Source organism: Equus przewalskii, chromosome 11, assembly GCF_037783145.1.
Source record: "Equus przewalskii isolate Varuska chromosome 11, EquPr2, whole genome shotgun sequence".
NCBI classification, from domain to species: Eukaryota; Metazoa; Chordata; class Mammalia; order Perissodactyla; family Equidae; genus Equus; species Equus przewalskii.
The window spans coordinates 30,437,664-30,456,859 of NC_091841.1; the positions used below are offsets into that span (position 1 = coordinate 30,437,664).

General features: G+C 56.8%; 1 protein-coding gene across 7 annotated transcripts in view; it reads left to right on the forward strand.

Annotated features, from left to right (window-relative positions):
- Nucleotides 1-19,196, forward strand: part of CTTN (cortactin) — a 35,784-nt gene that overhangs the window by 6,327 nt on the left and 10,261 nt on the right. For 3 of the 7 annotated variants that reach the window (XM_070565758.1, XM_070565760.1, XM_070565759.1), the window contains 10 exons: nucleotides 996-1,082; nucleotides 1,195-1,268; nucleotides 3,179-3,308; nucleotides 7,331-7,441; nucleotides 8,454-8,508; nucleotides 9,386-9,496; nucleotides 11,024-11,134; nucleotides 11,668-11,778; nucleotides 14,122-14,177; nucleotides 18,282-18,351. In XM_070565758.1, coding sequence (XP_070421859.1) covers nucleotides 996-1,082; nucleotides 1,195-1,268; nucleotides 3,179-3,308; nucleotides 7,331-7,441; nucleotides 8,454-8,508; nucleotides 9,386-9,496; nucleotides 11,024-11,134; nucleotides 11,668-11,778; nucleotides 14,122-14,177; nucleotides 18,282-18,351 — 916 coding nt within the window. Of the gene's footprint in view, nucleotides 1-995; nucleotides 1,083-1,194; nucleotides 1,269-3,178; nucleotides 3,309-7,330; nucleotides 7,442-8,453; nucleotides 8,509-9,385; nucleotides 9,497-11,023; nucleotides 11,135-11,667; nucleotides 11,779-12,345; nucleotides 12,373-12,666; nucleotides 12,778-14,121; nucleotides 14,178-18,281; nucleotides 18,352-19,196 lie in introns of all 7 variants that reach the window. The other 4 variants (XM_070565754.1, XM_070565755.1, XM_070565752.1 and 1 more) reach the window with 2 other exon arrangements.

Sequence of the window (19,196 nt, forward strand, 5' to 3'; positions counted from 1 at the left end):
TGGCGAAGGGCTCGTGTCCTGCCCTAATTCAGGCCGCACGAGCACCCGCGTGCGCCGTGGAAGCCAGAAGGCATGAGTTGGTGTGCTCAGCTCAGACTCCTGGATGGAGCTTCTGGTTGATTGAATTAAAATGATCTTTCGCTTGCTTCCTGGCCTATGGGAAGTTTTATGGGTACTTCTGTGGAAAATGCATCAGTTCTTCTCATACGTGGTTTTCCTTGAAACCCGTAAAGCTTAGATTTTACCTTTGCAGTTAACAAAAAGAAGTATCTGGTTCAAGTCTGCAGCTGTCTCCGTGTTCTCTTCTGGATAAAACCTTATAGGCTTAAAGTGCCGAGGAAGAGAGCAGACAGCCCCTCCTCGGTGCCCCTGGCTCAGGAACCCTGGGCGTTAAATACTGTGTGTTTCCCCAGGTAGATGGGAAAGCAGCCCTCTGATAAATTACTGGAAGTGTTTAGTGAACCGTCAGAGTCTGAGTTAAGAAAATCACTGTTACATTTCCAGCAAGTCCTTGAAGTCAAAATGGGTACTCTTTTTTTTTTTTTTTTTTTCAAATTGTGATGCAATACATGTGACACAAAATTCACCATTGGCGACATTTAGTCCATTCTCAATGTCGGGCAGCCCAGAAGGGGTGCTTATTTGTCTGGACGGCACCGTTGTCATAAGACTTAGTGGGTTAGGGCTGTGTTCCCAGTGAGTGAGGTAAGTGCACACGTGACTTTCTTATTTTCCAGAAGCCTTGCTCCCTTGACTTGAAGCCAGAGTATTCCTGGTGTGTTTCGGAGGCTGTCTGACAGCAGCGTCAGACTGGAACGTTCCATCCTTTGTTCCTCTGCTGTCCTGCCCGCTCAGGGCTGCGAGGGGCCGGCTGAGTGCGCAGCTCCCCGCCTCCCCGGGCTGGCTTAGAGGTCGTGTGGTTTTGTGGTCAGAGAGCTGCTCTGGGGCCTGCGAACGGCTCTGCCAGGTCTCCTAACCCTGCACTGCTCTTCCAGATGTGGAAAGCTTCAGCCGGCCACGCTGTGTCCCTCAGCCAGGACGATGGGGGAGCCGACGACTGGGAAACCGACCCCGATTTTGTGGTATGACTCTCCGCCTACCTGGGGTTGCTTTTCCTGACAGTGTCGCCCTGACCTGTTGTGTGTTTTATAGCCCAGGGTGTGGGCTTCACCCCTCCTTTCTTTTTCTTTTCAGAATGATGTCAGCGAAAAAGAGCAAAGATGGGGGGCCAAAACCGTGCAGGGGTCTGGGCACCAGGAGCACATCAAGTAAGAGCCTTTCTCAATATGGGTGTGAAATGGTGTTCCGAAAGCCGAAGGGGGAGAGGGGATGGGGACACGGACCTGTGTCAGCGGGGGACACCTTCCTGTTGGCATTGCGTTTGTTCTGTCTCGTGACGTGGTGTTTATGGTGGGTGAATGTAAGACACGTGTATCGATTTACGTGTGTGTTTGTGTGGGCGTGCATACACACATGCTCAGTAACTTACAACTCCCATTGCAAGTGGTTTCGTACGTATGGTTCCAGGGAGCCTGCTTTCGGATTGTGGTCCTCACCGAGGCACAGGCCACCTGGCTTTGCTTTCTGCAAGTGGAGTGTCACGCACGAGAGCTCTGATGCCTTAGACCCCAGACACCCCCTCCATAGTCTCTCTCATTTTGTTATAACTTTGTTACTTTATCATTGTCTCTTGGGTACTGTGAGCTGAATTCCAAGCATTGTGTTTTCATAAAAGCTGAAAACAGGAGAAGTGAGAGAAGCGTGTCGCTGCCTCTGCCTTGGTGCTCTCTGAAACCGCCTCTGGGGCAGTTGGTTTGCTTGTCAGGAAGTGTATAAAGGAACTTTTAAAGTATGCTCAGGCTTTTCCTTTAGGCTGCGCTGGCTTTGGCGTGTGCCCTCCCATTCCCTAGTTGTGACAGTGTCATCCCTGCCCGGGTGCCTGTTCGGCCATTTGCAGAGGGCCTCTCTATCTTGGCCCGGTGTCTTTGCAATAGAGTGCAGCTCTGCAGCTGAGGGAGCTTCAGTAGATCCTGCAGAAAGGAAGACGGCGTCTGCAGTGTGGGTGTTTAGACACGAGCGCGTCCTCCCTGACTCGCTGAGCCCACACCCTGCACCGATGCCACTCGGCAAGGGCCCTGGGGCTGGCTGGAGAGGACCTTGAGCTGGGAACTGACTCGGGTCTGGCGCAGTCCCGGCTTGTTGCTGCGGGGTCAGGCTGACTCCTGAACCTCTAAGGTGCCCATTTCTCTTCTCGTCTCCTGCCCCCTGTGGCTTGGAGACATGGTCAGGAGGGCGGACAGAGAAGAAGCGGACTCTGGTGCATCAGCCTCTGGGTTGGCTAGAATTGAGAGAGAGCCTTGGGGAGTAGGGCTGATCTTGGTGCCTGTGACCCTCCAGGTGTGTCAGGGTAGGGTCCTCCTTCCCCTGCTCATGGTGGGGTGGGTGGTGTCCAAGCCTGGTTTGGTTTTTAGCCACACTTCCGGGACTCTTGTGCTGGTGTTGAAGCTGTGGCCATGGTGTCCCCTGGGCAGAAAGTTCCCATGCGGGGTGGCCTCCATGCTGCTCCGGGGTCTCCTGATGGTGACAGCTGCAGAGGCTTCCTGGATGCCGGGTTTTGACCACATCTTGTGATCTGTTTCACTCTCCCTGGTGTTGAAAGTAAAAATGGCTTTGAGGTTGTAAATTCTGAGTCTTTCATTTCACCTTTGAATGTATGAAAAGCTGGAGTCCCTCGACTAAAGAGAAGCCGTCTCAGCATTTTGCATCACTGGGCTTGGGCCGGTGCCCTCGGGACATCTAGGGTGAGGGACTGTTGACTTGGTTTCCCCTCTGCCTCGGGGTGACGTTTACAGAACCAGCTCTCTGCGCTCAGTAGCTAATGGAGTGGAGAGGGTTTTCTGTGTGTGAGATAAAGACAGTTCACGTTTCAGGACAGTGACTTCCGGGGTTTTGGGGTGACTCCCTGCGCACACTCACATGGCTCTGGGGTCGGCAGGAGTAGACGGCCTGCCGGCAGAGTGCTGAGGAGCGCACAGCCGAGGCAGGAGCCTGGGAGGCACCACGTCCGAGCCCTGCGGATTTGCACAGATAGCGTCACCTGTCCTCATTTATCCTCCTGGACGTCAGGGACGCACAGCTGTGTCACCGATTTGTTCCTCTTTTGTCCCTTCCCTTCCAGCATTCACAAGCTGAGAGAGAATGTTTTTCAAGAACACCAGACCCTCAAGGAGAAAGAGCTTGAAACGGGGCCAAGAGCCTCCCACGGTTATGGAGGGAAGTTTGGCGTGGAGCAGGACAGGATGGACAAGGTGAGTGCACGGGCTGCTGGGCCGTGGGCCTGGCGGCTGTGACCCTGCACGTGGCTGGCAGAGAAGGCACTCAAACCTCCTCCTCAGATTAAAAGTTTTGAGTCAATTTGTTGAGGATGAGACTTGCCCAAAGTAGTCCTCTCCCGATTGACCCTACTGGTAAAATGCTCTCGCCTTTTAGAAACTCTTTTACGATTCTCAGAATTGCTGGAGAATGGGTGATGTGTAGGGGGACCCGCAGGCCAGCTCTGTGACCAGGACAGAAGTCCAGAAGCATCTTGACCAGATGTGTCGTCACCACTGCCCGCCATTCAACGTGTAGCCAGTTGTGTCAGTCTGCAGACCAGAGTCCAACCTGGGCCCCACTTCCATAACACGGGTGAAAATTCGGCCAGCGTGTGTGCTGCTTTCCTTCGTGCATTCAGTGACCTTCAGAGAGTAGACAGGCCCTCGGTGTAAAGTCACGCCCACCAGGCTGGGGAGCACTCGCTCTGTCTAAGGGCTACGGGTGGGCCTCTTGTGAGCCATCTCCGATAGAATTGAGATGTCCAGGGGCCGGCCCTGGGGCCGAGTGGTTAAGTTCGCGCACTCCGCTTCAGCAGCCAAGGGTTTCGCCAGTTCGGATCCTGGGCGCGGACATGGCACTGCTCATCAGGCCACGCTGAGGCAGTGTCCCACGTGCCACAACAAGAAGGACCCACAATGAAAATATACAACTATGTACTGGGGGGATTTGGGGAGAAAATAACAGAAAAATAATAATAATGAAAAAAAAGATTGGCAACAGTTGTTAGCTCAGGTGCCAATCTTTAAAAAAAAAAAAGAGAATTTAGATGTCTAAGTCCACGGTGATGGAGGGTGTTGACTGACTGTGTCAGCCGTTGACAGTACTTCAGGCCTCCCCTACCCTGAGAGAAGGGGCGTGGATCAGCTCCGGACGGCCGATTCCTCCCCGGAGAGAAGACAGAGTAGATGGCGGGGTGTTTGTGGGCTCCTCCAGGCAGGCAGGTCTTGACAGACACTGCAGACGTCCGCATGGAGGTGCGTTTCCCAGGCTGAGTCGTGCTAGGTGGTTCTGACCTCACAGATGTTTGCCTTTATTCTGCATCGGAGGAAGAGCGTCAGCTGGTGTTGGGTTCTGGTCTGTAATGCCACACCCGTTCGCCTGGTGCACGGATCGGAATCGGCGTCTGAGCTGGGCACCCCGAACCGGGTCTGAAATTAGCCTGGAGCTGGAGTCGGACAAAGAGCAAGCTGCAGGAAAGCGACAGGGTGTTTCCCAGCGTGCCGGCGTCGTTCCCGAGACATCTTGACGGGGCAAGTGGGAGCACAGTCATCTTTGGATTCTAACAAAGTCTGTGGCTTTTGGTAGTGCAGAGAGACAGATAGACAGACAGACAGGAGCCCGCTGTGTTCAGGGCAGTGGGGGGATCGAGTGGCTAGAAGCTCTCCCACCCCCAGCAAAGCCTGTGCTCAGGACCTTGGGGAGCTAAAGCAAGGAGAAGTTCATTATGAATCTGGGCCCCCAGCTCTGGGTTGGAGAAGTGACACATCGGGAAAATAACAAAACCGTGTCAAGGAAGAGCTTGATGACAAGACCCTTGTCATTTCTGGCTTCTCTGCTGCTGCGGGCCTGCCCCTTTCGCAGCCAGCCTCACTCCGCCTAGCCCCTGGTAATCAGGCCCTTCGAGTCCAAGAAGCTTCCCTCCTGAGCCCCTCCCACCCCGCCTGCCCACAGCTGCCCTCCCCCGGGCCTTCTCCCTGCCCTCCTCGGCTTCCGTCTGTCGTCATCGCTGCCACTGCCGTGGCCCGCTGTCCTTTCCTTGGAGGCTGTGCCTGTCCCGGCCCGGGAGGTCGCTCCGTGGGTGTCTCATGAGTGCCAGGCTGTGCTTCCCGGGCCGGTGCGTCAGCGGGACCTGGTGGCCCAGGGAAACGGGCTCGCCGCCCTTCAGCTGGGCATGGCGGGTGGTTGCCGTCAGAGGCGAGTCCAGCGGGTGCTGCTGGCCCCGCGCCTCCCCGGTGCCTCTCTGCACCTTAGGGAAGGTCGCCCGTCAGCTCACGTGAGCATGATTGGACCCGTCTCCTATCGGAAATAACAGACTCCAAACCCAAACAAGTAGCCCTCAAGTCACTTGTAACGTGTCCTCTCCAGGAATTCAAACATCCCTGAGATCTCTGTGTTAAGAATGGAGGAATATGTGATAGAGACTTCCACAATGAAACACGTTTTGGGCAAGCACGTTTGCGAGAAGAACGAGGACCCGGAAAGTGCGCCAGCCAAGGGGTCCCGTCTGTGCTGCTGTCTGAGCGCCGCGCGCCCTTCCTTCAGGGGAGCAGGTGGCCGTGGGGCATGCTGTGGCTTCATTCCTCATCTTGCCACGTCCTAAAGCCAGAGGGTGTGTCCAGGCCTCGGGACAGCCCTGCCTGGCGCCGACTGTCTAATAACAAACGTGATTTTCTCAATACCAGATCAAGGGCAGTTTTGGGAATAAATCTGTTTCGATCAAAAAGCTGGAAAACTTGCCAAGTTGTGACTCGGGCTTTATTTTCAGAACAGTGTCTTAAAACCTCTTTCTGATTGACTCGTGCTGGAGAGTCCCTTCGACACGCTGCCCCCGGTGGTGGCTTTGTCGACGTCTTCTGGGTGAGACGCTGGAGGCCGCAGGTGGTGATGTCTGCCCCAGAGGTGTCAGTTGGCTGCGGACGGCAGAGCAAACCTGGGAAGAAGAGAGAGTAGCCCAGCTCTGACGTTGAGAACTTTACTGGTTTTTTTCACTGCGATATAGAAAGAACGGGCACTGAGTTGCCTACCGAGCGTCAGGATTGGTGTTGACCCTGCTCTAGTTGCATCCTGAACCCACTCGTTTTGTGAAGTTCTAGATAAATGAACTGGAAGTGCGTCTGCGGGGCGCTGATGGCCCCCTTACTGCAGAGCCACTGTGGCTGGGGCACTTGTGAGGCAGTGCGGACGTGCCCGAGTAAGGATAAGGGGTCAGATGTGCCTTCTTCATGCTCCACACTGGGTCACGTGTCAGTCACATCGCATGTCCTCACTGCCCATGAAGGGGTCCATGACCACTGTCCTCTCTGATGAAGGAGCCTGGGAGGTGGCGCTGAGCTCGAAGGGTGGGAGGACCCGTCAGGCTGGGCAGGGCTGTGGGCCACTCTGAGTTTGGGTAGTATTTTTGCTTTGCAGGCTGTGGGGTCTCTGGCAGCTACTGAACATGGTGGTTGAACGGCGGAAGTTGCCTTACACAACATGGAAATGAATAGATGTGGCCGTGTTCCCAAAGCTTTATTCACAAAGAGCTGGGGGTACTGGCTGTGGGCCTCGGCCCCGGTTTGCTGACCCCGCGGTGGAAAGCCCGAGGTTTACCGTTCGGGGGCCGCATGACCTGAGCAGGAGGTGGCTGGACCCGCTCCCTGCCCCGTCAGTGGGATGAGCATGGTGTTGGTGAAGCTGGAACGAGCCGATGCGGTGACAGGCCCTGCCCCCTTGGATGGGGTGTCCGCTCAGTAGGTGGTGACACTGAATGAGGATCATCACTAAAGCACGTGTGTCTGTAGTTCAGTTTGTTAGCAAAATCAGTATTTTTTGTCCTGTTTCCGGGTCATGGGGTATGAAAATGCCTCAGCTCAGCAGAGTGGCTGGCTTGCCCGCCATCTTCCTGTAGACGGGTCATAGGTGTCGTGTTGCAGGCACCGGCTCTGGTTTCTGGATGGGGGTTGGCCTCGTGGTCCTTTCTTCACGCCCGTTCATGTCAGGAGCCCCGCAGCCCGGGTTCTTGGGCGGCTTCCGGGGGGCCCGAGTTGGAGGGAGCACAGTGAACAGCTGCACCGGGGCCGCGACAGTGCAGGCCCCCAGCAGGCAGAGAACTCCCCCGGGCCGACTTCGTCCTGAGTGTTTCAGTAAGGAGCGCCTCGCTGGCCGAAGCCGGCCGCCCCTTAGACCCCGCACGGGAGGAAGTCTGTGTGGTGATGCTGGTGGGCGCCTAATACTCTGCGTTTGCAACCTGTTCTAGTCAGCTGTCGGCCACGAGTACCAGTCGAAGCTGTCCAAGCACTGCTCGCAGGTCGACTCCGTCCGGGGGTTTGGAGGCAAGTTTGGTGTCCAGGTGGACAGAGTTGACCAGGTGAGTGACGCGTCCAAGGAGCCAGGGCCCGGCGAGGGCACGGGGCCGCTCCCTTGAGATCAGAGCTGGCTGCCATGTTGATGTGCTGCCGGGCTTGTCCTCTTGAGGGAACACGGAGGTGCCCCTGGCTCTGGGACTGCAGGGGCCCCTCCTCCTCCCCAGATGCTCTGAGCTGATTGGCTGGCTGGGTGAGGAAGCGAGAGCGGTAAAAGCGTAAGGGCCTTTTTCACTGTTTGCTGTAGAAATCCCTGTGCTGCTGTCTGCTCATCAGAGGGACTTATATTTGCCCAGGAAGGTGCCGCTGGGGACCATATCCATCTACCCTCCCTTCATGGATGTCACTGTGACGAGTGATGTTCAGAGTAGAATCGTCAGAGTGCCACACACGCCCATTTCCAGGGCTGCGCTGAGTGTCCAGATGCTGTCCGCCGGCTCTGGGCCTCTTCTGATTTCCTGACTCAGGGCTGTCACCCTGTCTTTCATATCACAGCATTGAGGGCCTGGCTTTGTACTTAGACCTCGGTCCACTTTCTGGCTTTGCTGCGCGGCAGCCGTGGTTCCGCGGCTCCTGTCTGTAAGGTGGGGTGGTGGCGGTTCCTGGGGCTGTGCATGCAGTGCACCTGGTGGGGCGTGCCTGATGCCCACTGCGGCGCCCATTCTTGTTACCGATGTTCGTGTTGCTCTTGGCAGAGCCTGTTGGAAAGCTCAGTTTCTCTGTGGCAGGAGGGAGTTGTCCCGAGGTGGCGGTGTGTGCCTAAAATCCTAAGCCAGACTCGCTGGGCGGCTGCCGGCCCCTGGGGAGGACGGGCCACCCACTGGGCCTTGTTGGTCGTTTTATGGCATGGAAGTTCAAACGCCAGAGCTTGGGGTGTTGATTAGACCTGCACTCGGCTTAGGAAATCAGAGCTCAAAAAGAACGTGGTTTGGTTTTAGAGATTTCCCGTGTATTGTGGACTCAGGTTAACTCTCAGAGGCATTTAACAACGCATGTCCCCTTTTGTTGTCACTGCAGTCTGCCGTCGGCTTTGAGTACCAGGGCAAGACCGAGAAACACGCCTCGCAGAAAGGTGAGCTGCAGAAGATGCAGGTGTGGGTGGGAAGGCCTCGGCGGGGAAGGGGCCGGGGCGTTTGAGGCCTCTTCCTGGGGGAGGGGTGTCACCGTGGGGAGACCCTACTCTCTCTCGTGGGTGGCTGTGTCATCTGGGTCCTGTGTGTGTTGTGGTCCCCATCACGCCCCTAGAATCCCTGGCGTCTCGCATCTCTCTGGTGCCCCACACTGCAGCAGAAGCTGCCTTCCCACCATCCTCGCAGTGTCGCCCTGGAGACGCTGGCTCTGACGTTGCTGGCAAAAAGCCAACTTCCCCCAAAGGATAGAAACCGCAGCCGTTGCGTCATCGGTGTTTTCCCCGCGCACGTGCGGTCTTTAACGCAGTGTTGGCGAATCTTTCTTAAGTCGTGCTGGTTTCATAAAGCCCTTTGTTAAAATGAAAGCTGGTCACTTTCCAAAGCATGCGATGTATGCTTTGCAAGTTTGCTTGCTTCTGCCTCCTGTGTGTCGTCAGATGACCCGGGGAGTGAGCGCTCTATCCCGCAGCGCTCCAGGGCCCGTTCTGGCGCATACGCGTTGGAGGGCGGGTCTTCTCTGGAAAGGGTTTGTAGCTGCGTAGCTTTCTCCATTGACTGACCTGTATCTGAGCGGTGAACTTCCGAGGTGGGAACGCAGTTCATGTCTGCCATCGTGAACGAAGTGCCCCTAACAGGTGAAAGGGACAGTGTAGACTGAGTCTGGCGTCACGCGTGGGTGACAGCGGGTGGCTTGTGTGTTTTAGAATGTGTGCTTGATCTCTTGCTGAGTCGCACCGTGAGTCGTTTCTGTTCTGGTTTAACCAAAGTGCAGGGTTAGCTCCTGTCTGCTCCCATGCCCACTGCTGCTTGTCTCCACAGACTACTCCAGCGGCTTCGGTGGCAAGTATGGCGTGCAGGCCGACCGGGTGGACAAGAGCGCCGTGGGCTTCGACTACCAGGGCAAGACGGAGAAGCACGAGTCGCAGAAAGGTCCGCCTGGGCGGCACCCCGCAGCCCGTCCACCGCGCGGCCTGCCCCCTCGCCGCTGCTTCCCACACGCTTACAGACATGCGCACTGGGGCGTTCCCCTGTGCACGGCGGGTCACGTTATAGTTACACAATTTTTTGACTCAAAACGGTTTGGCCGTTCTTGTTCCGTTCAGGTCAGTGTAGGGGTCTGTCGCGTTTTTGGTGACTGCTCAGTCCTCCGTGGTGGGAAGATCCCGTAGTCTACGTAACCATTCCTCTGTGGAATGTACAAGTTAGGTTATTTTCAATTTTCGATGTTAAAAGTCGACTGCATGAGTATTCTTATCCCTGTGTCTTATATACGTAAGTGGTTATTCAAAAGAGTAAATTCCTAGAAATATAATTGGGTCAGAGGACACTGAATTAAAATTTCGACAGATTGCCAGATTGTCCTCAGAAGCCGTGCTGGCTTCCTTTGCTGTGGCGGCCTCGCGGGTCACTTACTGCCGTCACCCAGCGAGGGCTGTAGGTGGAGGGCGTTAGATTCAGTCCCTCCTGCAGAGGCCATGAACCGTTGGTTCTCCTCATTGTTTTGTTTGGCCTGTACATTTAGATCTTTTAAAATGATTGCCAACATATAAAAACTGAGAGCTCACGTATTTAAAAAAATCCCAGGTTTCTTTAAAGAACAAAACCAAAACCCACCACTGGAAACCCCACCAGCTTGGCGTTTCTCCGAGGAGCTGGCTGTGGGCCAGCCCAGTGTCCCTTTGCCGCAGGCATCACTTCCGTTACGCCAGGTGGCCTGCGGCGCGGGGTCGCTGTCACTGCCTTCTCTCCCTCCCTCCTTGGAGCAGACCTGTGCTCCTCTGCCCCACGCGCACCCAGGTCCTCAGGACCTGCTGCTGGATGCCTTGCAGTCTGCACTGACTTCCTCCCCAAGAGGACTCTGGGGCAGAGGAAATGCCAGTCTGGGAGGTCGGGGGCACAGCCGCAAGTGCCTGGGCAGGCAGGCTCCTTGGCAGCCCCAGGCCTTTGCGGAAGGGGTTTGCTCCGCACGCTCGTGCGTTGACGTGCCCACGATGGAGTCATCCTTTAGGACAGAGAGAACCATTCCACTGACGGAGCTTTGAGAACCAGTGTTTCTGGAGGGCGTTCCAGGTTTATCCTGTCTTTGCAGGCACCCCTGCATGCCTCTCCTTGTGCTGGTCCATGAAGCAGAGGGACCCATTAAAAGCCGGCTGCTCGGCTCGTGCTGATCCAGAAGCTTTGTAATAAACTGTTACTCCATGCTGTCTTTTGGAATGAAGGAAAGATGCTACAGTTATAAATCTGCTGTCTTTATAGGACTCTTCCTAGTCCTGTTATTACATATGAGCAAGACTTTTAGATATTTTCTGTATCAGTGATCTTATAGTGAGCCTAAAAGATTTTTGGTTTATATTTTTTTTAATTGAGTGTTAAAAGTACTTTCTTGAAGCCTGCTGGAATCCACAGCTTGCTCGCTGGTTGTGTTGCTGGCCTGTAAACTGCTTTCCTTGTTTTTAGATTACTCCAAAGGCTTCGGTGGCAAGTACGGTATCGACAAGGACAAGGTGGATAAAAGTGCCGTTGGCTTTGAGTATCAAGGCAAAACGGAGAAGCACGAGTCCCAGACAGGTGCCTGCATCTTACCAGCTCTCCAGCCGGTGACTGTTAACGGGACGGGTGGTAACCAGAGCAGCAGGCAGAGACGGAGCGTAACCAGCAGCCCTTAATACGGACATCTCTCAGTTAAGCAGCCAGCTTTAAAACAGCAAAGCAGAAACACAGCTGTTACATGAGAGATCGACTCTTGCCAGTTTTTTTGGCTCTGACACCCCAGCAGTGCCGCTTGTGCTAATAGTGTCGCGTGTGTAAGTGGTGGCACTGTGGGGCTCCAGTTGCTGCTTAAGCTGCATCGCTTGGCGCTGCTTCTGTGGGGTCCCGTCTGCGTTTATTCGGAACGCTGGGATTACAGATGGGGTCAGTTTCCAGACGCTGTATGAGGAGGGCCTCTTGATGAGTGTTACCTAAAGTTTTACCGAAGATCTGAGAGAGAAGGGATGAATTGAGCGAATTGTGTGTATTGACGTGCATTGAAAAACATGTTTTCTCTCTGTTGCCCGGGCTATCCGTTAATACCAGTTTGTGTCCTTTTTCTAATCCATTAGACTACGTGAAAGGGTTTGGAGGAAAATTTGGTGTGCAGACAGACAGACAAGACAAATGTGCTCTTGGCTGGGATCACCAGGAGAAATTGCAGCTGCACGAATCCCAAAAAGGTACCTTCATTTTGAATCTCCTACTTGGGATCGTTTCCCGAGTTTATTTCCCTTCGCAGGTCCGTCACTGTGCCGTGTTTTTGCCGTGTCTCTGTAGCAGTGGTGTTCTGTCTTCAGTGTGGGAGGTTGTCGTAGCCCTCCCGTGATTTGAGGCAGCCCTTCAGCTAGAGGAGTGAGGAACCCCCGTCCCCTCCCACGGGAGGGCTCCCACAAGAAGGCCCCGTGTCACTGGGCTTCTGGAGCGCCGGTCACTGCCTGCAGCAGCTCCGGGAACGCTGTTTTCTGCCCTCAGGGGGCGGCCAGAGGGGCGACAGCGATCCAGTCCATGAATTGGTGCTGATAAAGCGTGCTGTAGGCTGTGGAAGGGGATGCCTCCTCTCTGCCCGGGATTGTGTGCTTTCCACGACAGAACCATGCCCCTGGGAAAGTAGCACATGGGGACGGGAGACCTCTGAGTGAGCCCCAGACTCACCCCGTCCTTTCAACCAGCACAGATGGAGGTGGGGCTGGTACGCGTTGCCGTGCAGTAACCTCGTGTATAACGTGTCTCTTTCTTCACATGCGCAGAGATGCGTTCTCTTGTCTGCAGCGTGGGTAGGACCTAGAAAGAAACCTCAAAGCATGGAGTGGCTTTCCCGAATTATTTGAAATACAGTTCCTAACCCGGTCTGATCTTGGCTGGAGTGTTCAGATTTTGAGTTTGCCCTCTAACCTTTGAGCCCAGTTTTGACTGTTGCTGAGCCTGTGAGCTGGCTCTGCAGCCCCCGAGCCTGGCAGAGCTTTTCCTTTCTCTAAATGATGTACTTGATTCCTGCCCATGCTCCCACGATTCTAACCGAACTGTGTTTCCTCTCTCGGTTTTCTCCACTGTTGCTTGTGGATTTCCAGATTATAAGACTGGTTTCGGAGGCAGATTTGGTGTTCAGTCCGAGAGGCAGGACTCCTGTGCTGTGGGGTTTGATTACAAGGAGAGACTGGCCAAGCACGAGTCCCAGCAAGGCACAGTTGCTCACCAGCCCCCACCCCCGCCTCCCCTCCAGTGCGGCCACTTCTAGCACAGACTTCCAGCCTCAGCCTTGCCAGCACCCTCTGTGCCCTCGAGGGGCACTCGGGCGTTGAAACCCAGGTGTATGCTGGAGCCATGGTCGCCTGCACTCCTCCCACCCCCATTCACTTGTTCCCTGGCACCATGGGGTTTGTGCTTGGCAAGACATGGCCGTAGTTTGCAGGGTGTGTTGCCCTAAAGCCATAACGTGGCTCCGTCCTGGAGTGGGGTGTCCCTGGTCTCCCAGCAGCCTTCTGCTGGAGCTCTTGCTGTTGACCGTGACTTACCTACTGAGTAAGCCACCTGACTGCCTCTGAGACGGGGAGAACCATGTTTAGTTCAGCCAGAGGCGCGGGGCACCGAGGGGCAGGGGCAGCCGTGTTCTGTGTGGTCTCTGTTTCATCGTGGTGGTGTTTTTTTGACCAGGGGTGGGAGGTGTTTTTTGTTTGTTTTGTTTTTTTGACGACACCACCTACGTATAACTTCCTCACACAGAGCTAAACGGTATGTACAGGAAGCTAAGAAGACACAGGAAATTTCTAGGTGTATCTGTTGGGAGTCCACACGGTGAACACATTTCTCCTTAGAGCAGTTATTTAATTGCTGTCCAAATTCGGACTTGGCCGTTAGAACCTGGACACACGAGCGGAAGACAAGGACGGTCCTCCTTGCCAGGGCAGAGTGTAGGCTCTGTCCCCAGGTTGGGAACACACGGCCGTGTTCAGGCGAGGGACGGCGGACGCAGCTGATCCGGTGCTGATCCGGCAGCCTGCGCGGAGACGGCCTTGGCTCTGCGTGGCCTTAACGCCGCGTGACGGTGTGCCTGTCATGGAGATCTGTGTTGCTACGTCCTAAGAGTTGGCTGGTAGAATTTCCCCATGGAATTTTTTTTTTTCTTTTAAAAAGCAAGAAAACAGCTGCCTCGAGCCTCTGCCTAGTCCTAGTAGGGCGGGAGCCGTGCCAGGTGGAAGACTGTGCTGTTGGAGTGGCACGCTGCCGCGCCTGTGCTGGGCCCTCGGCTCACTGCCTGCCAGCCCACACGGCACCCTCTGTCCCTCAGGAGAGCACGGGACGCATGCGCACACCCCTTTTCTGCTTTTCCCCTGCCTGTGTGCTGAACACCACGGGTAGAAACAAACTCAGCTTGCAAGTGAGGACCGCGCGGGGTGCGGTTCTGGTCTCTTTCTGCTCGGGGTGCGTCTTCTTGGGCTGTTTCTGGGTGTGTTTGCATGCCTCTGCCCCAGGCACCTCGCTGGTCCTCAGCCTAAGTGTAAGTGTTGTGTTGTGCCACTTTGCAGACTATTCCAAAGGATTTGGCGGAAAGTACGGGGTCCAGAAGGACCGGATGGACAAGGTAAGGATTCCAGATCCAGGCCTGAGTGTCTTCTGCTGCCGTGTTCGGGAATTTACGAGGTCCGGGAATTCGTGGAGCTCTTGGTGTGTCAGCGCACAGCTCCGTGGATGGTGTGGGGTGGGGTGTGGCTCAGGTTTTCAGATGCACAAACATTTAAGTCGGGCACGTGTCATCACTGATGGTGCTGATTGCTGACCTGTATGCCAGGCCTCGTCTACCGGTCACGGGCATCCTCTCCGGTACCCCACATGGTCGTGCTGTGGGGCAGAGACTGTTCCTGTCCCCTTTTGCATTTGGGGGTCCCTGGCCAGGCAGGCTCAGTGCGTGGCCACAGCATAGCAGCAAGTGGCGGGGCCACCTTTGGAAGCCAGGCATTAGGCTCTGGGGCCAACACGAGACCCTTGAGGACATGTGGCTGTTTGAATCCAAAGTAGTTAGCGGTAAACCGGTTGGAAATTGAGCTCTTTGGTCACACTGTCCACGTCAGGAGCTCAGTAGGCACGCGTGGCGGTGGCGGCTCTGGGAGCGCGCGGGTCTAGAACATCTGTATCATGGTTCATGGTGGAAGGTCCACGGGACAGGGGCCATCTAGAGGCAGGTCCTGCCCACAGCACCGCCTCCCACGGGTGTCCCGGGGAACACACTTGTTTTCACTGGGGACTTTGTCACATGGTGTCGGATCTCTGAGAGTCAGTCTTAAGTGTATCAGACGGCCGTTTTTCTAGCGTACGGTCCAGCCATAGCAGAGTCTACACTTAGAGCGGGTGTGGAGTTGTCCACACGAGGACACGTGTGGCTTGTATCTCCTGAGCGAAGACGGAGGCCGTCCTGCCTGGTCCTGTGCCCGGCCTGTGGTCAAGGACAGCAGGGCCATTCCTCACGGAGTTCTGCTGCTGTCAGGCTCACAGCTGACCACACAGAGGCCGTCACCCAGGGGCTCCACCACGTGACCACGCATGGGCCCTGGGAGCATGTGGCAGGCCCAGGGCTCAGGCTGAGGGGCCAGAAGGGTCCTGGGGAAGTTAGAGGCTGGGCTCAGATTTGAGGGGTGGAGCATGCCGGGAAGATGGGCCAGGAACCTGGAGAGCAGGGACATAGCATGCAGGGGTGGGGCGGGGGTGCCACAAAGACTGTTAGGGGCTCACTTCAGAGGAGGGCCGATGGGTGAGGAGCTGGGAGGGACCATCTCGGGGAGCCCTGCAGACTATATACGTCTGGTTTCGTCCTTCATCAGATGAGTCCTGAGTGGCCCTCGAAGGGTTTGGCAGGCAAGTGACACAAACGGGATCTGTCTTGAGAAGCCCCTGGTCACGGTGTGGAAGTGGATTGTGGAGAAGCAGCGAGGCTGTGGCCCCAGTTAGGAGGTGGCTTCAGTGGTGTGAGCAGGGTGCGGTGCTGGCTCGGGCAGGGGCTCGTGGCAGAGGGAGAGCGGCACTGACCTCAGCGAGGCGGGAGGTAAAGCCCCCGGCTTTAAGGGTTGGCGGGGGCAGGCAGGACTGCCCCAGGTGGACGGTGGGCCTCTGCTGAGCTGGGCGCCTGGGAGGAGCAGGGGTGGGTAGCTGAGTCGGCTGTGGGTGTGTCCGGGGTGGGCTACCCGGCAGGGCAGGTGGACGAGAGTGCGGCTGGACCAGAGGCAGACGGCCACTGTACAGATGTGGATGGAGCCGGGGCCAAATCGGAGGCCAGGGGAGCCTGCAGAGTGGTGAGCGGGCCCAGGGACACACCTTGGGGGGCAGCAGGCAGGCTGGTAGAGGACACTGGGAAGTGCACCCAGCAAGGTGGGGGGAGCCCACAGGGTCTGGTGGTGCTGGTCTGAGGGTAGAGAGCTTCGGGGCAGGGGGGGTCACCTGTGCCCAGCAGTGCTGCTGGTGGGGGTCACGTCTGGGCGAGCAATGTGGTGGCCCCGGGAGTCCTGGTGAGGGCATTGTTGTGGGTGTTGGGGGGCAGGTTGGGGGAAGCTGGCCTGCGGGGACCCGCACCGTGTGGGGAGGGTCAGTCGTAGAGTCGGCAAGCTTGGGCCCGCTCCGCCCACTGTGGTCCTGTGAGCTGGGCAGCGGTCAGCCGAGGGGATGGTTCTGTTTAAGATGGAAGAGACCAGAACGTGTAGGGGAGCCCAGGCCGTAGACAGGCATGTGGAGGGAGACCGTGATGTGGTGCTGGTGGAGAATGTGGGGTCACTGAGACGCAGCCGTGGACGGGAGAGGCTGACGAGGGGGCCTGCGACCGAGCCAGGGTGGTGGCTTGGCGCAGAGGTTGGGTGAGCCTGTGTGTGACGGTGACTATGGTTCCTGTTGGTGGTGTGACGGCGTCCATGTTGTCCGGTTGGAGGCCTGAGGCTTAGGAAGGTGAGGGAGCTGCGCGGGGTCCCAGGGACTTGCGTGTGGAGGGATTCGGGTCTGAAGTCCCTATAGGGGATGGAAACGGGTTGAGGGGTGCCCAGCAGGTGGGACCTGGGAGAGGTCGTGACCTTGAGTTGCCAGGCTGGACCGAGGGGAGGGAGGAGCAGGCGCCACGTAGAGGAGGGCGGTGAGAGGGAGAAGCTTCTAGTCGGCAAGTGGGTCTTGGTGATGGGGGCGTGCTGTGGAGGAGGTGGGGCGCGGTGTGGTGGGGACGCTGCAAGCGAGAACGAGAGGTTGGGGGCCATGTTTGCTGGAAGCCCCCAGGTGACGGCAGAGAGCTGGCTCTGGGCAGCGTGCTGGAGAACTGGCTGGGCTGGGCAGATGGGGGCGACAGGAGGGGCCCATGGGGAGGGTGCTGACGCCCCTACCCCTGAAGCCACAGGGCAGGCAGGAGCCTGATGGGACAGCTGGGGGTGGGGGGCAGGGCAGGGAGTGAGTGTGAGAAGAGATTGTTCTGGAGAGAGGTGGCAGAGGCCCGGTCTGGTGGGCGGGTGGTCTGGGAAGGGAGAGGGCTTGGTCAGGGCAGCTGAGCGGTCGCACTCGGAGAGGGGGGCAGGGGGGCCAGGGGGGCCCGGGTGCCGGGTTCTCAGGCTGGCTGTGGCTGGGCATGGCAGACGGGTGGGTGGACAGCCGTGCTCTGGCCGAGCGGGGTGGCTGTGGAGGGAGAACGGGGCTCTGGGGGAGGGTGGGGGCCTGGCCCGTGTGTGCGACACTCAGCACAGGGGTCAGCCTGTGCCTGGACGGGAGGGAGCTGCCACTCACAGTCACCCTCAGACAGTGCCCGCTAACTTCAGGTCCACGTCCTCGGGACCCTGCTCCCCTGATTTGTGTCAGGAAGGCAGTGACTGTCCCACGCCCCAGGTGTGTCACTGGGAAGTGGTTGCTCACGAAGAAACTGAGGATGGCCCGTGGTTCCCAGAGCCTGTCTGCATCAGTGTCTGCGTCAGCATCAGCCTTGAAGGAGCAGCTGTCGCTCAAAGTGTCGTCTGACAGAATTGGGCCCCCGCACTCACGCTTGTGGGGGATGTGGACGGTCAGGCCAGGCGAGGCTTGCGGCACTGTGTCCCCTCCCGGGGCGAGGGCTAGTGCAGAACCCGCACCTGGTTTCTGATTGCGCAGGTGCAGATATGCTTCTGGGTTTTTTCCTGCTCTTTTTTTTTGGAGCAGTTTTAGCAAATTTGAGAGGATGGTACAGAGATTTCCCATATGCCCCCCGCCCCCACGACGCACAGCCTCCGCCACCATCAGCATCCTCCGCCAGCTGGGACGTTGGGTACAGTCCGCGAGCCTACGCTGACAGGTCGTCGTCACCAGAGTCCACGGTTGACTTTAGCGTCCACTCTTGGTGCTGGACGTTCTGTGGCTTTGCACACGTGCGTAAGGACATGTGTCCCCCTTGTACTGCCATACAGAGTATTTTCACTGCCCTAGAAATTCTCTGTGCTCCGCCGGTCCATCCCTCCTCACGCGTGTACTTTTTCTTCTCACGCTGACCCGTGTCGTCACCAGCAAGTGTGTGTTGTAACCTTTTCATGCCTCAGTTAACTTGCAGAACAGAAAAGGAGATACGAAAGCTTTGGACTCCCTGGTTGGTTCTTTCACAAGGTTGAGGGCAGGCTTTGCCATCTGGGTGAGGTGGCAGCCGTCACGGGGTGTGAGGAGCAGAGAACAGTGCCTTCCTGATGTTCCTTTCCTGTCTCGGTAGAATGCTTCAACCTTTGAGGATGTCGCCAAGGTGGCCTCCACGTATCAGAAGACCGTCCCTGTCGAAGCAGGTGAGTCCTGGCGGACCCCCTACCGGCACTGTGGCTTTTCCAGGAGGAAATTCCACGCTCTTTGGTTGTCCCAGGAAAATGCTCAGGGCAAAGGGTAGTTGGGGGGCTGGCCCAGTAGCACAGCGGTTGAGTTCGCATGTTCTGCTTCGGCAGCCCGGGGTTTGCTGGTTCGGATCCCGGGTGCAGACATGGCACCACTTGGCAAGCCATGCTGTGGCAGGCGTCCCACATATAAAGTAGAGGAAGATGGGCATGGATTTGAGCTCAGGGCCAGTCTTCCTCAGCAAAACGAGGAGGATTGGTGGCCGATGTTAGCTCAGGACTAATCTTCCTCAAAAAAAAGGGTAGTTGGCAGAATGTGCACCGGGAACACATGGAGCATGAGTGGAGAGATGGAGCTGAACGGGGTGATGGAGCTGAATGGGGAGCAGAGTCGTTCCTGTGTATTTTCAGGAAACAAATTGACTTCCCTTTTGAGGGAAGATCCTCTTTGTTCCTGCAGAGGGTCAGAGGCAGCTTTCCCACGCAGCGTGTTGTGCTCTCCGGCCGTGGGGATCTGCTTTGGTGGGTGCTTCCCAAAGTAGAGCTGGGTTAACTGCACGTGTGTGAGGGCCCTTCTCGCTGTTGGAACCGCGTTCTGGGAGGGTCCTGTGGCACCTGCTGCTCAGACACGCTCGCTGGTGCCCCTGGACGCGGTCGGCCCTGATGTGACCCGAGGGATGTGTTGTAGCGCCTGTGCACGAGCTGGAGTAGGCGCTCTCTCCTTCGCTCCTTCTCCTCCTTGGGCCTGGTCCAGGCTGCCGCAGTCTGTCCTTTCAGGTGACTGCTCATGTGAGGGCCTCTTC